The sequence below is a fragment of the Eublepharis macularius genome, chromosome 9 (assembly GCF_028583425.1).
Source record: "Eublepharis macularius isolate TG4126 chromosome 9, MPM_Emac_v1.0, whole genome shotgun sequence".
NCBI lineage: Eukaryota > Metazoa > Chordata > Lepidosauria > Squamata > Eublepharidae > Eublepharis > Eublepharis macularius.
The window spans coordinates 27,377,484-27,397,137 of NC_072798.1; the positions used below are offsets into that span (position 1 = coordinate 27,377,484).

Sequence of the window (19,654 nt, forward strand, 5' to 3'; positions counted from 1 at the left end):
CATCTGAACCTCTGATACTCTAATATTTAGATGTTTACTTCTATAGACCTCATGTTGTTCTTGCCTCATACTTTACATAGCCTCTGCTTTTTCAAACATTTTGGCTGCTTCAGTAATGAGGTCATACTAGAAAACATCTTCCAGTTGGACATTGCTTTTCCACCCGGCCAGGATTCCTTCATGAAACCAAGGAGTAAAGCATGCCTATGTGCCATTACACTACAGGGATTTTCTCTGAAATTTTATAGTGGCTGGCTTTTGCCAAAGGACCATAGAGTGGCCTTTCTTGTTTTATAGCCTTTGTTCTGATAGTAAAATCCTTTCCCCACTTACAGTTTAAAAGATAACAGCTAGAATTAGTTCCCTTTGTTAAATAGCACTACAGAGCTACATAGCCTGATTTGTGGCTTTCGGAATTTCTCTTTATGCTAATGATATTGCCCCTCGGCTTTAAGAGTGGCTTGCCGTGTGGCATGAGGAACTGATGTTTGAGAAAAACACATCCCCCTTGGGATCACAGAACTATTTAGACGGTTCTTTGGAACTTGGCCTTAGTTGTGCATTCCTCCATTGAAGTCCAAGTTGGTAGCATGCTCACATTTTGTCAGATTCCTAAAGGGTCAGCTAGAGGAAACCTGGAGAGCCAGCTAAATGAGCCAAAGTGTTAAAAAAATTTTTTAAATGCAGGCATGTAGAGTGTAGTGCATTGTTTGATTGGCATTTTTGCTGCTTAAAGAGACAGTGGATACAGACAAAGCTTAAACGTGCTTTAGTTACATTGTCTTCAGTGGAGTCTTGAGCCTGCTTGACTTCCTCTGCAAATTGCCCGATGTCCTTTTAGTAATTCAATAACTGAAACTGTAGTGTGCAGTGATGGTTGCTGTTATTCAGCTTTCTCTTTCCTCTCATGAATTCAAGGCACAGCTCTAGTCTCACACAAGTCAGTAGAGGGTTCATGATAGAGTTAATTGGGTTAGGGATGCACTTGAAGTGTGTGTTTTAAATGCACTTTTAAAAGAATTCTTAACATTGACATTGTTAAATGCTTTTATGTTTGGAAATACTGCATCTTAAACACAATTTCTGCATTTAGTTTTGTCTGAAGTCCACTTCAGGGAATTTTTATATGCATTTAAAAACCCATGAGTGCATTTTATTTTTGTTTTTTAAATCTCAAATGACAGGTTCAACCACAGGTCTATCTGCTACACCTCCTGCTTCCCTACCTGGGTCCCTCACCAATGTGAAAGCGTTACAGAAATCCCCAGGCCCTCAGCGAGAGAGGAAATCCTCCTCATCTTCAGAAGATCGGACTAGAATGGTAAGGTCAAAGTTAGTTTTCAAAAAATTTAATAGCATTTAGAGCCCCAGTGCAGATGTTAATAAGGGTCCAAACTGTTAGTTAGAAGACAAGGAGCAACATGCAAGTCCATGCAGTTCATCCCCTTCCCATCTTGTACAAATGAATCCCCTCCCCTTTCAGTTTGGAGGTAGCTGTGTTTGCAGACCAACTTGGCGCTAACCCTGGTTATGGTGTGCCTGTGCAAATGATAAGGCTCTACATGGGGAGAAAGCACTTGAAGGATGCATTCAGATGTCACAGCAAGTTGCAAATGAACTCCGATTCAGCATGATCACAGCTTGTTGCCATGGTCATAATCGGGGCTTTTTTTCTGGGAAAAGAGTTGGTGGAACTCAGTGGGTTGCCCTTGGAGAAAATGGTCACATGGCTGGTGGCCCCACACCCTGATCTCCAGACAGAGGGGAGTTTAGATTGCCCTCCACGCCACGCAAAAAGGGCATTCTAAATTCCCCTCTGTCTGGAGATCAGGGGGCGGGGTCACCAGCCATGTGACCATTTTCAAGAGGTTCCGGAACTCCGTTCCACTGCGTTCCAGCTGAAAAAAAGCCCTGGTCATAATCTTCTTACATCCTTGATGGAAAATATCCTAGTTTTATCAAGCTCCAGTGCACCATATTGTGTGAATGCAGGTTCCTTGATGAATCAGATTTACTTTCTACACACAAGCCAGGATTCAGTTTAATCTCAGATGAGAAGGAAAGAGTGAGGGGCACATGAGCACAGCAGCAAGCCATGCTCATGCCTGGTTATAGTTTAATTTATAGTGTATAGTTCCTTTGAAACTTGTTGTGACGTCTGAATGTGGCTGCAGTCCTTGTTAAGAAGAGGATGCACTTATAGGATGCATTACTAATACTATGTTCTTTGCAGAAAACTCTTGGTCGACGAGACTCGAGTGATGATTGGGAGATACCAGATGGCCAGATCACAGTTGGGCAAAGGATAGGCTCCGGGTCTTTTGGAACAGTCTATAAGGGAAAGTGGCATGGTATGTAACTGTGCACCAACCCATATTTTTCCAAAGTATGTGAAGGAATATTTTAAGAATTAAAGCTTTAAGAATTAAGGGTTTTTTCTATCTTTTAAAGCCATACACAGCATAGAAGTCAATGGCTTAGAGGCTTCCTTCTATTAAATGTATCTCAAAATTTGTTAGAGCATCTTTTGGAGTAAAACACAGAGGTCCACAAATGGTGGCTGCAGATGGTAGCCAGCCGTTATTTTCTACCAGCCAGCTTTAACGTCCAGTCCTATCACAGTATTACTTGTAACAATAAGATAATTCTTAGACTTACAAGATTCCAGCCAACAACAGGATGATGACAATGATACAGTTACCGAGATGTACAAAACTGAAAATGTGGGGTAATATTATAAAACTCATACTATTTTTCTTTTGGAGTAAGTGGAATAAAGCAAGGTTTCACTTGCTTAAAATGTTCTCTAATAGTAGTATGAATATGTTTAATTAAAGCAACCCACCTCACATCTATGCAGATGCCTGAACCAGTTTGTGCAAACCAGGGTCATAATTAACCCGTGCACACTTATTTGGTTTAATTTATATCCAGCTGGTGTTTTCTACATCAGTATTGTTGCCTGATCCTGTTCTATCCCATGAGAAGTAAGTAACACAAAAAGGGTGCTGCTTGCAACTGGTATGTTCCAGTAAAGAATAAAGACTTAGCCTAACTTCCACATTGTACCTTGTTCTAACAGCATTGTATAACTTAATAGTTGAACTTCATATGGGGAGGCCATGTGGTGTATTGGTTAGAGTGCTGGACTGGGGAGATCAGGATTTCGATCCCTACTGAGCCATGAAGCTCATTCGGTGATCTTGGACCAGTCACACTCAGTCTCACCTACCTCACAGAGTTGTTGAGAGAATAAAATAGAGGAGATGAGAGCTGTGCCCGCTATCTTGAGCTCCTTATAGGGAGGACAGGATGAAAAAGAAAGATTTACATTTTCTTCTCTTAAGTTAACAATATGTGTACAGCTGGGGTTTTTTTTCCTCATTGCTTTTGAAGGTGATGTGGCAGTGAAAATGTTGAATGTTACAGCCCCCACACCTCAGCAGTTACAGGCCTTTAAAAATGAAGTAGGAGTGCTCAGGTAAGACTGTATGAATTGTATTTTGTTGGCATATAGCTATAACTTAATTGCAGAAGCTATTGATCTTAAGCATTTTTTCAGATTAACTGTCTCTCCCAGTTATTCTACTGAAAAAAGTTCAGTGTTTTCCTGTTATAATTGAGGTTGCATTACAATTACTATCCATATTTGTTTCTCCATGCAGTGAGGGAGTATTGGAAAACACTATATAGTCACACACACACACACACACACACCCTTAAAGAAAGAATACAAAGTCTTTTCAGCACCATGTACCTTTGCCTTCACTGCCCCTGATTCTGTTGTAGCCCTTCATTGCTAGTGGACTATGCACACGTTGCCTGTGCCTTCACTGTCCCTCGCCCTCTCGTAGCCCATCCTTGTTACTTCTCACATAACCCCTCTTCAGCACCAACTTATCCTGTGCCCCTTTTGAGCACTTGTGGGAAGGCTCTGACAATTCCTGACAGCACCCTGTGTTGGTAGAGCTAAATCCATGTACACCAGCAATAGTAAAATGTGTTATCTCTTCGGTTGCTTCCATTTATCAAATTCTTCCAGTGATCTTAAACTTTCCTCTGTTTCTGCAGGAAAACACGACATGTGAATATACTACTTTTTATGGGTTATTCAACCAAGCCACAGTTGGCTATAGTTACACAGTGGTGCGAGGGTTCCAGTCTTTACCACCATCTACACATAATTGAGACCAAATTTGAGATGATCAAGCTGATTGATATTGCGCGGCAAACAGCACAAGGCATGGAGTAAGTGTAGAATGAGTTGTTGATGGATGGAAGGGGGGAAACTTTGCAATGGTTCTTAACAGACAGTCATCTCTCTGCCACATACAGTGTTCATTTGTCAGCTTCACTAAATAGACATAGCCTTATGAGTGCAGGGAGATATTAGGTCAACTCTGAAAAAAACATGCAGCAAAACATGATGCCAGCTGCTAAGTAATCATTTTGACTTGCAGGCTGGTTGCAGTTGTAAAGCCAGAGATATGTTGCTGAGCATAGGAAAATCTATATATGAAGTTTATTTAGAAAATATATATGCTGCCCCTCCTGAGACCTGCTCAGGGCAGTTCAGAAAGTAAAAACAATACAGTAAGAATTACTAATAAATAAACCATTAAAAATTAAGTAGTCTAAAACCTTGTTCATAAAACAGTCCTAAGGCTAGAAGCAAACCATAAAAACAGTTTGAAAAACCAGAAACTTTCAGTTAAAAGCCTGAGTAAAAAGAACTGTTTTGGCCTGCACCTAAAGGACAACTAAGTGCCAGGCAAGCCTCATGGGGGAGGGCATTCCAAAGGCAAGGTGCCACCACTGAAAAAGCCCTGTCTCTGTTTGCCACCCACCTCACCTCTGCAGGCGGAGGCACAGAGAGCAGGGCTGGGGAAGAGGATCTTAACTTGCGGGCTGGACAGTACGGGAGGAGGCGGTCCTTCAAGTATCTTGGCCCCAAGGTGTTTAGGGCCTTAAAGGTAAGTACTTTGAGTTGTGCCCTGGAAATAGATGGGCTGCCAGTGCAGATCTTTCAGCACAGGGATGATACGATCCCTTTACCTAGCCCCAGCAATAGCTGGGCTGCTGCATTTTGGACCACACGAAGTTTCCAGACAGTTTTCAAAAGCATCCATCCCCATGTAGAATACATTACAGTATTCTAATATGGGTATGATCAGAGTGTGGAATTGCTGTGACTAGACTGCACTTCTTAAGGAATGGGCATATCAGTCAAAGCTGATTAAAGGTTCTCTTTGCCATGCTAGAGTCCTGAGCCTCCAGCCATAGGCTTGGATCCAGCAGCACACTCAAGTTACAGAATTTCTGGGGGAATGCAGCCACTTCCAGGATAGGCTGCTCCTAAGACCTGGAGGAACTTTGATCAACAGCCACTCAGATTTTTCTGGTTTGAACTTCAGTTTTTTGGCCCTCATCCATCAGATTATCTTGTCTGGTCAGGGCTTCCACAGACCCACCTGACTCAACTGTTACAGAGGAATAGAGCTGAGCATCATGTACTGACTTGTGGCCCCTCGCTCCAGATCCCTGGATGATCTCTCCCAGTGGATTCATGTAGATGTTAAAAATAATAGGGGACAAGATAGACCCATTTGAGACTCAACAGCATAAATACCACAGCACCAAGCTACAGTCCCCCAGTGCCACCTTCTGGAATCAGCTGGCCAAGTAGGTTGGAACCATAGAAGCACAGAACTCCCCTACTCTCACCCCAGCCAATCTCTCCAGAAAGATATCATGGTTGATTGTGTCAAAAGCTACCACTCTGGTTATTATATGAGTGACAGTCATCAATTGGGAAATCGAGGTTGTTTTTCATTTTAAACCTAAACCTTAATCCAGATTGACATGAGTCTAGAGATGGTTCATCATCTCCAAGGCCACTTGAAACTGCACTAAAACTGCTCACTCAAGCACCTTGCCCAAAAAGGAATGTTGCCACTCATTAGTAGACCCCCCCCCAGTACTTTGGGTTCAAGGATACTTTCTTCAAAAGGGATCTAAAACTATTTCTTTCCAGGCAGTTGGAACTACACCTCCTCCAGATAAGCGTTTAGTTTCTCCCAGACCCACTTGGCTAACTTGACCTGGCTCAGTACTATCAGCTGTGAAGGCCCAGGGTTGAGCCTAGATGTCATGGGGGCTGTACACTTCTCAGCAGCTTGTCCATTTCATCAGGCTTCCCTGGTGGATGTATTTCCAAACAACTAGGACCCAACTGCATTCCAGTAGCATCCTGAGATTGAACCGAACTAATTATGGCATCTAAGTCATGGCAAATGAGAGCAGTTTTATCTGTGAAATGTGTTGTGAAAAAGTCACAGTACTCCTATATAGTTTCCAAGTCTACACCATTGGGGTCTAGAATAATAACCTCACAACGAAGGGGCATTATGTGTATGCAGGCTTTTGCATACACCACCACAGAGGAGGTGTGATTATGTGTTCTCATTTGTGTTTGATTGCATTTGCTTTGAGTATTCCTCCACTTGCCCTCTGTCTGTCTGCCAAACTATTGCTCAGGCTCCTGAATAAGCCAAGGAGTGTTTGAGGCTCTTTGAGCACTCAGGAGCAAATGTGTCCTCTGCTTGAGTCATTTCTGCGTTCTACAGGTTAACCAGGGCTGCGAAAGGAGTACTAACCTTGCTGATTAGAAAATCCTTAAGAGATGTCAGGAAGTCGTCTAGATCTATCAGCTTTCAAGGTGGTGGTGGGAGACAACCTAGCCCCCTACCCCCAGTTATGAAATTTCTGAGTGCCTGAAAGTCTGAACTCCACCAGTTAATGGTTGGTCCTTGACAAAGGCAGAGTAGGAATTCCCCCACCCTTGCCATGTACTTTGTCCCCAGAAAAATGCTTGCTTTAGTTATGTGCTACTAGATGCATAGGGACCAGAATGTTCTGGGACAGCCCTGAGGCTGTCCTGGCAGCCATGAAGTCCTGACTTGCCCCTGACATTTGCTCCCGTCAAAACTGTCTGGGGAACTAAACTGTCTATTAAATGGTGCAGTCTTGTTTTCATTTAAGCAGTACCTCACTATAATAATATTTTAACCTCTTGAGATAAAATGCAAGTGAGATGATTGTCTCTTAAGAAAAGATTTTTAATTGAAGGTAAATGCCAAGGTGAGAGAGAGGAGGTAGTCTTATCCAACTCCTTTCATTCTGTCATCACAAGCTATCTGAAATGAGTTCTTGTGGACTTAAAAGGCAGAATTAGAAATGCATAGTTAAATAGTTTCTTCATTTTGTCTGTGGAGTTCTTCATTTTGTCTTTGGAGTTACAAGAATTCTTGTAACTCCAAAAAATACACAATTGATTTTTGTTTCCTTTGATCTTGACCTAACACCTGCTACTTCCAAAATGCAAAGTTTGAAGTACACCTTTTAGAAATAACAAGATTGTGGATCAATTGATCACTATAGCTTCTTCTAGATAGACTATTTGGTAATGTATAGAAAATGACAAAAATCCAGCCTAAAGTACTGGCATAACAATGGATTTTTCCCCTCATTGTTTAAAAATATCTTTGTTAATAAGTGAGAGATGTTCTTTGACGATAGAAATGTCATGGTTCCCTACTCCCTCATTAAAATATGCACAATTGCAAAACAGTAGAGTCTGATATTTTTTAAAAATCCTTTCCCAAATAAAATAATATTCCTCTCCCTGTTCAGAGGATAAATATTGGCCTGCTATGTCTATGCCTGCTAGACATAGTATCATTGTTTCATAAGTTATCTTTGCACCTTACACACTATTGTATATAAAGAGAGTCCTTGTTTTTTTACTAAAGATAGCTAGAGTAAAACATCTTCATATCGCTCTCTAGCTGTATATTATGCTATTTTATAACCATCTGCCATTTTGTCACAGCATATCAGCAATATAAATGACTAATTAGTAGATATATTTAGGTGGTTATAGTGGGAAAAATAAGCTTTTAGCTCCTTTTTCTCCAGTAAAGATAAGCCACACAAATTGGGGGTGGGTGGGTAGGTTTATAGTGAAGCTCACCAATCCTTCACTGCCTCCTTATGGTATATCTACTCTGGCCCAAGTCACGTACCCATTGTTTTCTTTCCCGCATAGCCTACATGTTGTTCTGTTGGTCAAGTGCTATTGCAGATTGGTGCATGGTTAGTGTAATCTCTACAGTCATAGGGGCTGTGTATGTAAGTTGCCTGGTTCACAGTGTTCTGGCTTAAAGCAAAATGGTTTTGCTTACTCCTGTTTCTGATGAATCATTAAAGTGAGTATGCAAGAAATTGTGGGTCAACAGTGCATCATGCAATCAGAGGGATAAAGCCACAAGTGTTACTTGAGCTAATAAATAAGAAGCTACCTTTAAAGTTGGTGTGGTTTTGCAGTTCAGATTAGCCACCTGATCTTAAACTTGTTTACTCAGAAATGAGTTGCATTGATTTCCATGTAATGCATTTCCCAGTAAGTGTGCATAAGCATGAAAGTGTTGGTGTTTTGATGTCTCTAAACCTGTATGCTTGGATCCTAGCCACTTCCTCCTGCAATATGTTCCCTTAACCTTTAAGATTACTCAGGCCACTTCATAAGCGAAATCTACAGTCAGCTCATCTACTAATATTCTCTTGTTTTCCAGTTACTTGCACGCCAAGTCAATCATCCATAGAGACCTCAAGAGTAATAGTATCCTTTTCTAAAAGACCTGCCTTTGTCAATCCTCCTGTTCCTCATAGTATGTTATATCCTAATAGCCAAGTGGCCTTGATCTGTGGATACTTAAATCTGGAAATTGAAGCCACGAATGGACAAGCCAGATGTTCTTACACACCTGAAAAATGCCCCAGGTTTGCAGAAAAATCTGAAATCTAGATATGGGGGAAGAGTAAAAAAAACTAAAATGATAACAGGAGAGCTTGTAATGTTAACAAGATGTCCTCAGCGGCTTTTGCTAGGCAGCCATAAGAGTTTAGCTAGTATTCCAGGCTTGGTTTGTGTCAATAAAAGACAGGGTGAGGGGTCAGGGCTCTTTTGAAGGCTGTTTGGTCCTTTGAGGGTGAACTCAGTGGGGCCAGGCCTGGTAACAACCATTTGGCCACTTGATACCACCTGACTTGCATGACTCACCAAGATCTGGCTGCTTGCTACTTTTCAACAACACCTGCCCTCAAAGCCAGTAGTGGTTAGAGTTTTGGAGTGAGATCTGGGATACCCAGGTTCAAATCGCCACTTTGCTATGGCAGCTCACTGAGTGACTTCGATCCAGTCACACACACTCAGCCTAATCTACTAGGGGTGTGTGCATCAGATTTCCAATTCAGGTTTTTAACCCTAATCGCGTCTAGTTACAAATGATTTGGTATTTCCAAATTGGCTCCAGCATTGCTGACCTGAATTGGAAATATTTTTTATTTATTATTTTATTTATTTCAAATTTGTATTCCTCCCTCCCCGCGAGTGGGCTCAGAGTGGATAACAACATACTAAAAAAACAATTAAAAATTCATGTTCGTTAAAAACAACACATTTAAAACAGGATGGTGGACAGCCTTCACAGGGAGGGTTAAGATTTATACACCCCTTTTTTCCAGGCCAGCAGAGGCCCAGCCTGCGTAGAGCGAGTTACAGTAATCTAGCCTAGAGATGACCGTTGCTTGGATCGCTGTAGTTAAGTCACGGATTGACAGGTAAGGGACAAGTTGCCTGGTCTGCCGCAGATGGAAAAAAGAAGACCTGACAACTGCTGTGACCTGTGCCTCCATTTTCAGAGAGGCATCCAAGATCACCCTCAGGCTCTTAACCCTCGGAACTGGCACTAACGGTGCCCCATTGAGGGCCAGGAGCCGGAGTCCCGAACCTAATCCCTCGTGGCTCAAGTACAGGACCTCCATCTTTGTCAGGTTCCGTTTCAGCCGACTCTTCTTCAACCAACCAGTCATGGCTGCAGAAGCATGTTCCAGGACATCTGGGGCTGAGCTGGGCCATCCATCCATCATCAGATACAGCTGGGTGTCATCTGCATATTGATGACACCCAAGTCCAAAACTTTGCACCAACTGAGCAAGGGGGTGCATATAGATGTTAAACAATAATGGGGAGAGTATTGCTCCCTGTAGGACCCCGCACACCAAAGGGTGGTGGGATGACAATTTCTCCCCAAGCGCCACCCTCTGTCCCCAACCATGGAGAAAAGAGACAAGCCACCGTAAGGCTTTACTGAAGCAAAGCTTTCAGAAAGCTTCGGAGCATTTAGGAAATCTTTGGGGAAAGCAGCAGCAGTCGCAGCACTTTTCTTGCTGTTTGCAAACAACAAGAAAAGTTCTGCTTTCAAGCTTCCTGATGCCCTTTTTTACCCGATGGGAGGGAGGAGGAGGGGGTTGTAGAGTCATTCACTACAACTCCCTCCTCCCCCTTCCCATTGGGAAAAAAACACAGTGGGAAGCTCAAAACATCACTGCAAATGGCAAGAAGAGTGCTGCTTTCAAGCTTCCCACTGCCTTTTTTACCCCATGGGAAGCAGAGGAGGTAACCTCCTCCTCCCCCCTCCCATTGGGTAAAAAACCCGAATCTTTACTGAGCACACCGAAGCAGTTTAAATAGCTGAAACCCGAAGTGGCTTGCCTCTTCGGCATTCAGGTATTCCAGATTGTTTTCCCACTTCGGGTGGACCAGAATCTTTTTCGGGTGCACATCCCTCTAATCTACCTTTCAGGGTTGTTTTGAGGATAAGGAGGCTAGGAGAGTGATGTAAGCTGTTTTGGGTCCCCATTGTGGAGAAAGGCAGTATGTAAATGAAGTAAATGTATTTAGATGGGGGTTAGATAAAGGAAAGTGGTTTAGTGGGTAGAAAGGGGAGAAGGATGCAGGGAAGGGTGAGCATATGGAGGCTGCCAGGATGAGGGAAAGAGGAAATAGTGTGGGAAGGGGATACAGGGAGAAGTGAAGTACCTCTTGCAAGTCCTTTCAGGTTCCCCATCGTGTGACTGGACCTGGCTGAGTTTGGCACAATGCAGATGGGCAAAGGGGAGAGGTGGCAAGGGCGGGAAGTGAAGTCAGGGTGTAAACCAGGGTGGGTGGGAAGGAGAGAAAGAAGCAGAAAAAGGAAACCTATGGGAGTAGGGAAGGGAAAGAGGAGAGGAAATGAGATCCCCCCCCCCTTGTAAATCCTTGTGGGTCTCCCAATCTCTTCTGAAAGCATAGCAGAAAAAGTACAGTTGCATGGAAGCAATTGGTGTGGTACATGCTCAGTGGTGAATAATCATTTGCCCCATGCCAGCTGTAGCTACATGTAAAACAAATCCCAACATGTGACAGTTTGCTTCAGAATGTGGATAGGAATGTGCATTTGTGTGCTTACTGTTGAAAGTAACACAGCATGCCAGGAATAAACAGCATCTGCATTCCCTTGTAAATCTGTGGGTTCTAATCCAGCAAGCAATATGTATACAGATCTCCTTTGCTGGATTGAGGTTAATGTTCTTTATAGAATGTGGTGACATCTATACAAAGGTAAACCAAGATTTGGTTAAAGACGTACCACGCACATTAGCTGTCCTTTGTTAGTTGCTGTTCCCAAAGCACATTTTCAGCTCCCTCTCAGACCAACATCTGAGTTGTCTGAAGCAGCCACCAGCTTCTTGTTAAAAGAAATCTCCAGATGTAGCCAATTTACCTTAGTTTAGTGGTTTGCATCTGCTGGTAGGAAAGTTGTTCAAAAACTTGTTTTGAATCTTCTAGATGTAGCGATTAAGGGTGTGCACCAAACAAAATTCAGTAAATCTGAACTTCTTTACCAAATCTGAGAAAAAAATTCAGATTTCCCTGAATTTAGAATTGATTCTCTAATTCGTTTCAGCTATTTCCAAAAAATCCAGCCATTGTTTTCTATGGGAAAGTCACTCTAGGGGCGGTCTGGTGGGCTGGGGTGTTATTCATCAACCAAACTTCACCAAATTTGGAGGGAACCTACTTCTGACTGTCACATCCATTCCACCCAAACCAAACTGAAGCACAGGAATGGAATCTCCCTAGATCCAAAGAGAAGCAAGGGGGCCAACATCACATCAGAGAATCACATCCATTCCACCCAAACCAAACTGAAATTGCAACAGTTTTGTTTGGATTGAATGGATGTGATTCTTTGATGTGATGTTGGTCCCCTTGCTTCTCTTTGGATCTAGGGAGATTCCATTCCTGTGCTTCAGTTTGGTTCCATTGGTCTTTTTCCGAGATAAGCTCAGCTTGTATTTGGCAGCCGTGTCCCACTGTGTTTCTGCAATGGCAGCTTTGACTTTTTTCTCGCATGAAACAATGGAGTGGCTGGGGGCCCCTTGTTCAGGGAACCATAGAATTGGCCCCCAGGGTCCAATCTTCCTGAAACTTGGTGATTCTTTAGAAGACCGTTGGCAGCAGGTCCCCTGCAAATTTGGTGGAGTTTGCTTGAAAAATGCCATTGCCAGCCTTCCCAGATAGCCCCCAGATATTTCCCCCATAGGGAATAATGGAGAGTGGGGGGCATCTTTTTGGGGCCCATAAAATTGGCCCCTGGGGTCCAATCTTCATGAAATCTTGGAGGGGGGGTCTTTAGAGTACAGTCAGAAGTAGATTCCCCTCCAAATTTGGTGCAATTTGGTTGAAAAATGATTCCCCCAGCCCACTGGGTAACCTTCTAGAGTGATTTTCCCAAGGAAAACAATGACTTGATTTTACCAAAAATTCAATAGAAATTTGAGATACCTGTTTTTTGATTTAGAATACTCAGATTTTACGAATCAGCCAAAATTCAGTATTTTAATCCAAATTCCAAACCGAACTGCACACCCCTTGTAGCGATAAGGTCAGAATTTGGTTGGAAGGTTTTTAAAGCCGTTAAATTGCAGGCATGTTGTACTCAGTGTTCTTTCTTTGAGCAAGTGGTTGTGGGCATTGCTTTTCTTTTTCCTTTACATCTTCTCTTCAGATATATTTCTACATGAAGATCTCACAGTAAAAATAGGCGACTTTGGCCTAGCAACAGTGAAATCACGGTGGAGTGGGTCCCATCAATTTGAACAGTTGTCTGGATCAATTCTCTGGATGGTAAATGAAAGCTGGAAAAGGGATATTGTCTGCCAAAAGGCATTTGCTGAAGGCAATCAGCGCAGTCCTGTCTAGGTTTCAAATTATATTTTGACTTGTTTTTTCCTAGGCCTCATTTTATAATTGACTGCAACAGAGTGTTATACTTAACTGTACCGCCGGCTATATACAGAGGAAGCCTTTGCTCATTGCAGTTATCAGTGAAAAGTATCTGTTACTCCTTGTAGTGAACATCTAAGTTCAATCCCTGCCACATGTGAGGTGTCCCATCCACCAGTAGTTCCCTTTTACAATCAACTCTGCAAAATGATGGCCAAATGGAAGAGACCCTCTTACTGTTATAAATAAATTACTGAAAGTGGTTTGTAAATTATTAGTTCTGTCACTCTAAAAAACTTAGGAAGTGATTGCATAAATTGTACTCATATTAGAGATGTAGACTAAATTTATAGCAGTTATAGATTGGGACAATAGACCTGAGTAGGGTTCAGAATTTTCATAGTCCTTTAAAAGCACTCGGCAATACTTCAAGTCTTAGAAATTTAAGATATGTTATAGCAAACTGACTTTGCTACTGAGTAAAGAAAACAATTTCTGTTCTCTTCTACATCTTAGGCACCAGAGGTGATTAGGATGCAGGATAAAAACCCATACAGCTTTCAGTCAGATGTGTATGCATTTGGGATTGTACTATATGAGCTGATGACTGGGCAGTTACCATATTCAAACATCAACAACAGGGACCAGGTAAGGCCTACCAGACTTCGGGTATTTCTTGAATTTGTGCTCTGGCTGTCTCATCCTCATTTAGCCATGAAGTTCACCATGAGATCTTGACCAAGGAATACAGTCTCAGCCTAATAGTTCCAGTGAGGTTATCAGATAAAATAGGATAGCTCCCATATATGCTGCCTTGGCAGAATTGTAAAGTATTGGTGTATGTATTTATTCATTTATATCCCACCTTTCTCCCTGTGGGGACCCTGAATGGCTGACATTATTCTCCTCCTCCTTTTTTTCCTCACAACAACTCTGTGAGAGAGGTTAATATGAGTGTGAGTGATTGGCCCAAGGTCGTTCTGCAAGCTTCCATAGCAGAGTAGGGATTCGAACCTGAGTCTCCCAGATCCTAGTCCAATATTATAACCACTGTATCCTATTGGACTTCAGATAAATAATACTTTGACATGATATAAACTTGTGAAATGATCTGGGAAAAGTCAGGAAAGGAGATGGAATTTCCCTCACCCACCTGACACGACTTTTCTCTGCCCATTGTCTCATGTTAGAAAGGTTTGATGTATGCAGTGCTTTTATTTACTGACTGTGCCCAAACCCTTCTGTATGCTTACAGTTGATTTTGTATCCCATCTATTATCCACCATATAGGGTGTAACAATATCCACAGTTCTGATTCAGTAACTTGAGATAAACAATCTAATGTTTTGATATTTGAGATAAACAATCTAATGTTTTGGATTAGTACTGTTGCTAGAGGGAGTGTGTGCATATCAATAGCTTAATTTAGCATCAGCATCTTTGCTTCGCAAAACTTGGAAAGGCTTTAGGTCAGTGTATATAGCTGTTGTTTGGGTTTAGAGTAGTTGGTTTCAACACTGTCAACCACATTGGGAATACAAATCATGACCTTGAAAGCCCCATCTAAATTACATTAAGAGCAGGCTTGCTGGATTGATCCAGTGGTCCATCTAAGCATCCTGTTTCACACAGTAACCAACCATGTCCCCCCAGAAGGCCTGTTGTTGCATCCCATCACTGGTATTCAGAGGTATACTGCCTCTTAACATAGAGGTTCTATTTGGTCATTGTGCCTAATGTGGATTGATGGACCTACCCTCCACGAATGTCTCTAGTACCTTTTTAAAGCCATCTGAATCAGTGTCCATCATTCTACATCCTTGGCAGTTAGTCCCATAAGTTAATTATATGTTGTGCTGAAGTACTCTGGAAAGTACTTGAAATTGCACAGTGTCCTTGCATAGCGGTGTTAAGGTAATCTGTGTGTCATTTTAGTCAATTAATGAACATAAGCTGCTTGATAGCATCTGCTGCTTTTCCCCGTTATTACCCTCGAATATAGAAAAACTTGAGTCTAGCAACAGGGGCTTGAGCTGAAATTTTTGTGTGGTTCCTGGTCTTCTTCCTGAAAAGTCCAGGTTTTTTTTAAGCAGAGTACCTCCCTTCCAACAATTTCACTATATAAGATCAAAAGGTGTAACAATTTCATTATGTAAAATCAAGAAGTTTAAGATCAAGAGGCATTTCTCCTTCCCCCCCTCTCCCAATAAAGATCATTTTCATGGTGGGGCGAGGATACCTCTCTCCAGACCTCAGCAAAGTGCGCAGCAACTGTCCCAAAGCTATGAAGAGGCTCATGGCAGAGTGCTTGAAAAAGAAGCGAGACGAGAGACATCTCTTCCCACAGGTAAGAGAGACACACTTTTGGGATTGCAGAAGAGGGGAATTTTAGTATTCAGGTTAGATACGGTACCTGGCATTTTAGGGGAGAAAGAAAGGGTTGGCAAATAGCTGCTGACATTTCTGAGAGAAAAAAAAATCTCGTATTCTGACTTACTCCAGCTGAAAATTTCAAGCAAGTGTCTTAATCTTAATGTGTCTTAATGTAGTTTCGTAGAGCGCAAAAAAAAAGTCCTTCGCCGTTTTATTGGTTGCATACAACAGAGTTGCTATTGCTGTTTGTACCAAAGCAGCTGACAGCTCAGGGATTAGAGAAGCATGCTTGCGTGCTGCATTCTCTGTGTAACTGAAGTGGAAGGATGTTTTGTGTTAAAAATGAAGTTGTACTTGTTTTGTCCTCTTGTTGTGTCCATCTGGGAGAAGAATTTTCATTCTTTGCAGACCTGAGATTCTCTTTTAAACGTAATCTGCAACACAAGATCCAACTTGTAATCGTTATAAACTATATGTATTTTTTCTCTTCCTCCTCTTTCCTGGGTTCTGCTTAGAGAAAAAGAAAACAATGGTCATGATGATACAACCTACCAGTTGAACACCAGTGGGCTAGGAGATTTGTTCATGTGCTGATGGAGAGTACATCCCACCTGCAGCATGATCTGTCAAATCTCTATGCACCAAAACCTTTTAAGGAGGTCAGGATGTAAAGACATAGTAAAAACGCAGTAAAAACAACTTTCAAGGAAGCTTGGCATTCACTGTGAAATTGTCAGTTTGCAGCTTCAGTTGTAGTGTGGTCTCCCTCTGCTTTAAGCAACAACCCTCATTTTTGAAGCCCTCAGTTCTAATGGGGAGGGGGGCAACAAGGAGCCACATTTTCTCCATCTCTTTCAAGGACAAGGAGGCTTAATTCCTAAAGAACAGTTTCTCCTAGTCTTATGTTTCCCAGGTGTCTCAACAAGCTTTACAAGCAGCCTGCTGCTTATACCAGGTAATATTTAAGTCAGACGTACGTTGTTTGAGAATTAACTTGTTCCTGTTTTGTGCTTCGCTTTTCCCACTCTTCAGCACTAGGCATTTCTTGTTTTCTCTTTGTTTTTAGATCCTTGCCTCCATTGAGCTTCTGGCCCGGTCGTTGCCAAAAATTCACCGCAGTGCATCTGAGCCCTCCTTGAACCGGGCTGGATTCCAGACAGAGGATTTTAGTCTGTATGCTTGCGCTTCTCCAAAAACACCCATTCAGGCAGGGGGATATGGTGCGTTCCTTGTTCACTGAAAAGAAGTTGAAAGCATGTGCCTGTGTTGATGTTTTTCCATATGTGCACACATTTCAAATTCCAACAAGCCAATCTTCTTTTTTGAAAGGTGCACTGGCTAAATAAGGACTCTTCAAACACTCAGATCCCTGTGTTCCCAGAATGGCATCTGTTGCTGGCAACAGATACCCTGGGAATTTTTAATCACAAAAAGGATAGAAAAGCCCTTCAGTGAGAGAGGAGAAGTCATTGAAAACTCTTCCGTTCTGCCCCCAAATTCACATTTGGGTCATAGGTCAAGTTTCTTTTATGCCATCTTTGCTATATTGATTAATTTGGTTTATAGATGGCTGGTAGCTGATTGCATTTTTGTCTGTTTGCTTTCTTTTGTGTGATTTCCATGCAGTAGCAACAATTTTAGCTTTTCAGTCAATGGCATTGCTGACAATGTTTAAAGATAAGGCAAAAGAGTTTTAAGACCGAGTATATATACAGTTGTCCAGATGAGCCAAGATGAGCAGTCTTCACTGAATGCTTCTTGCTTCTTGAACTTGCTGCTCATGGGAAATTGGTGTATACTTGGAGTCAGGAGGAGTCTTCTGAGGTTGCCTGGGAGTGTTTTTGCCTGCGGGTCCTGTCCTGCTCTTGTTTATCACTGTCTTCCATTCAAAATAGTTGCTGGATGTATGCTTTGCACCAGCCTCCTTCGGGCATATTAACAAGCATAGCTAGACCCAGGCAGGCAAGAAGAGATTTTTAAACCAAAATAGTCGTATCTGTGTAGCCAGACGCATGGCTGCTGTGAATTAAAACACTGAAGCCCATAATGGGGAAATATAGTCTTGTAAAAGCAAAGTGGTAAACTTTAAAAGTTGTTTAAAGGTGGGAAATAAAAATTTCACCGCTGATTTTTTAAAAAGACAATGGCTTGCTGCTATTGCTCAACTTGTATGTAGGTTGTTTCTTTTGAAGTCTCCTTTCTGTGGAGAAAATGTTTTATGCTTATGTATATAGAGTTTATCCTGTTAGGTACAAATTTCCACTAAGGCAATCTAGAAGTTGAGTCCTGATAGAACCCTTCAGCTTGTGTTATTCCCCCCTCCCCCACCCACTTTCCCCCCTCAGTTGGGGTCTTTAACCTTGAACAAATAAGACATAGCATTGTCCTTTCCTGTTTTGGGTTACATTGACTCTCAGAAACAGGAATTTAAACAGCAGTTTTGGTCAGCATCCCTGATACTGAGCTTTCTTCCCTACATAATGAAGGTTTCCTTGATTGCTTATTTTGCAATTCCAGATAAATTCTAAGCTGTTTCCCATGGCTGGTTACGCATAATTAGAAAGAAGTTGCAGGTGGATCTTCCAGAGGCTAAAAGCATCTAGCTTGGCTCATTCCTCATATGAAGGAGCTTACAGCACATTTATTATTAAGCAGACAGAAGTGGAAAGTGTTTTCTTGGAAAGCAGTTCACGTTGGAGGAGGACATTTAATCTTTTGACTGCCAAGTTTAAAAGTAATAACTAGTATCTGATCGGCTGCCTCACAAGCTGTGACTCTAGCCTCTCTGAGGAGACAGTGGCATAGGAGAAGTTTGTAAGCTGTGTTCTGATTGTAGGCAAGCTTTTGTGTGATTTTGGAAGGGTAGAAAAGGCTAGACGTGCTGCTCTTCTTGGATATTAAAAGTCCTCATTGATAGCTAGACAAACTGCTTATGCCCTGCATCGGTCTACATTAATTCATTTTTATCTTTACAGTCTCTTAGAAAGATTAGCAGAAACAGGTAGAGGCAGAGTAGAGGAGCAAAAGGGAAGCAACCCTGTGTTTGAAAAATTAGTATTTAACAGCAGTCTGTGGGAATGGACTGAAGGTGATGGAAGAGCGTATTTTGACAGGGGTCAGACAAAACGATGTTTTTTTTTAAAAAAAAAATAAACCTTGGTTTACCCTGAAGAGCTGTTAAGATAAGAGAGAGTAGAGATCTGTGTAAAGAGCTGGAGAAATATAAAATGTTCTGGCTCTTTTTTTGTGTACGGTTAATAGAGCATTAGCTCAGCGGAACATCTGCACTGATCATTGTAGCTAACAGGATGTTGATTGCCTTCCTCTCTGGGGTACAGGTCACTAGCACACATGCTCGAAAGTTCATTCTCTTCAGATAGGTGTCATAATATGGCAGTAAGTTGCACCTTCCTCTGTTGTTGGCTCTTTGCTCAACAATTAGGATTTTGAGAATTTGGGAAGGAGACGAATATAGCAGACAGCCCCTCCCCCTTTTGTAAATATCTCATGCTGGGCCCTTCAGACAGCGGCTGCTCTTGTGTTAGATCCTTCTCAGTAAGATTTAAAAAGAGAGAGGAGAGCTAAAATCTTTAAAATGTGACTTTAATGTAACATTTTGTTTGCAAAAAATTCCAAATGAGAAACAGTTCTTACTACATACTTCTAATACCCTGCCCAAATGGCAGCAGAGCTTGCTTTTTGGAACCTTCATTTCAGTAAGAGATTGTATGAGTAACTTTGTGTTCTGTCTCTGCAGATAAGGCCATTCTTATACATTTAATTATTAACCATTGCTTCCCTCCCCCCTAACATCTACTGCATCCAGCATATCGCATCAAATTTATACTGGATAACGTTTCTGTCTTGCTGATGAATAAAACCCAACTTCTTAAACACGGCTCTTGTCCTCCCTCTACAGGCGAATTTGCAGCGTTCAAGTAGCCACTGCAGCATTGGCAGCAAAATCCACCTTGTCCTTTTTTAAAAGCCTTGTGTTCCTACACTTTCTTTTTGTAACATCCAGACTCCATTCTGCCCCTCCAAAAAAGCAATTTAGAGGAAAAAAAGAGATCCACATGCTTAAAGCAGAGCAGAATGGAGCTTCCCATT

The 19,654-nt window shown here is 41.9% G+C and overlaps 1 protein-coding gene across 1 annotated transcript in view; it reads left to right on the forward strand.

Annotated features, from left to right (window-relative positions):
- BRAF (B-Raf proto-oncogene, serine/threonine kinase) overlaps positions 1 to 19,654 on the forward strand; it is a 74,522-nt gene that overhangs the window by 37,727 nt on the left and 17,141 nt on the right. Inside the window, exons 10-18 of the mRNA XM_054989438.1 lie at positions 1,185 to 1,321; positions 2,234 to 2,351; positions 3,397 to 3,481; positions 4,072 to 4,248; positions 8,634 to 8,680; positions 12,954 to 13,072; positions 13,688 to 13,819; positions 15,384 to 15,518; positions 16,611 to 16,764. Coding sequence (XP_054845413.1) covers positions 1,185 to 1,321; positions 2,234 to 2,351; positions 3,397 to 3,481; positions 4,072 to 4,248; positions 8,634 to 8,680; positions 12,954 to 13,072; positions 13,688 to 13,819; positions 15,384 to 15,518; positions 16,611 to 16,764 — 1,104 coding nt within the window. The remainder of the gene's footprint in view (positions 1 to 1,184; positions 1,322 to 2,233; positions 2,352 to 3,396; positions 3,482 to 4,071; positions 4,249 to 8,633; positions 8,681 to 12,953; positions 13,073 to 13,687; positions 13,820 to 15,383; positions 15,519 to 16,610; positions 16,765 to 19,654) is intronic.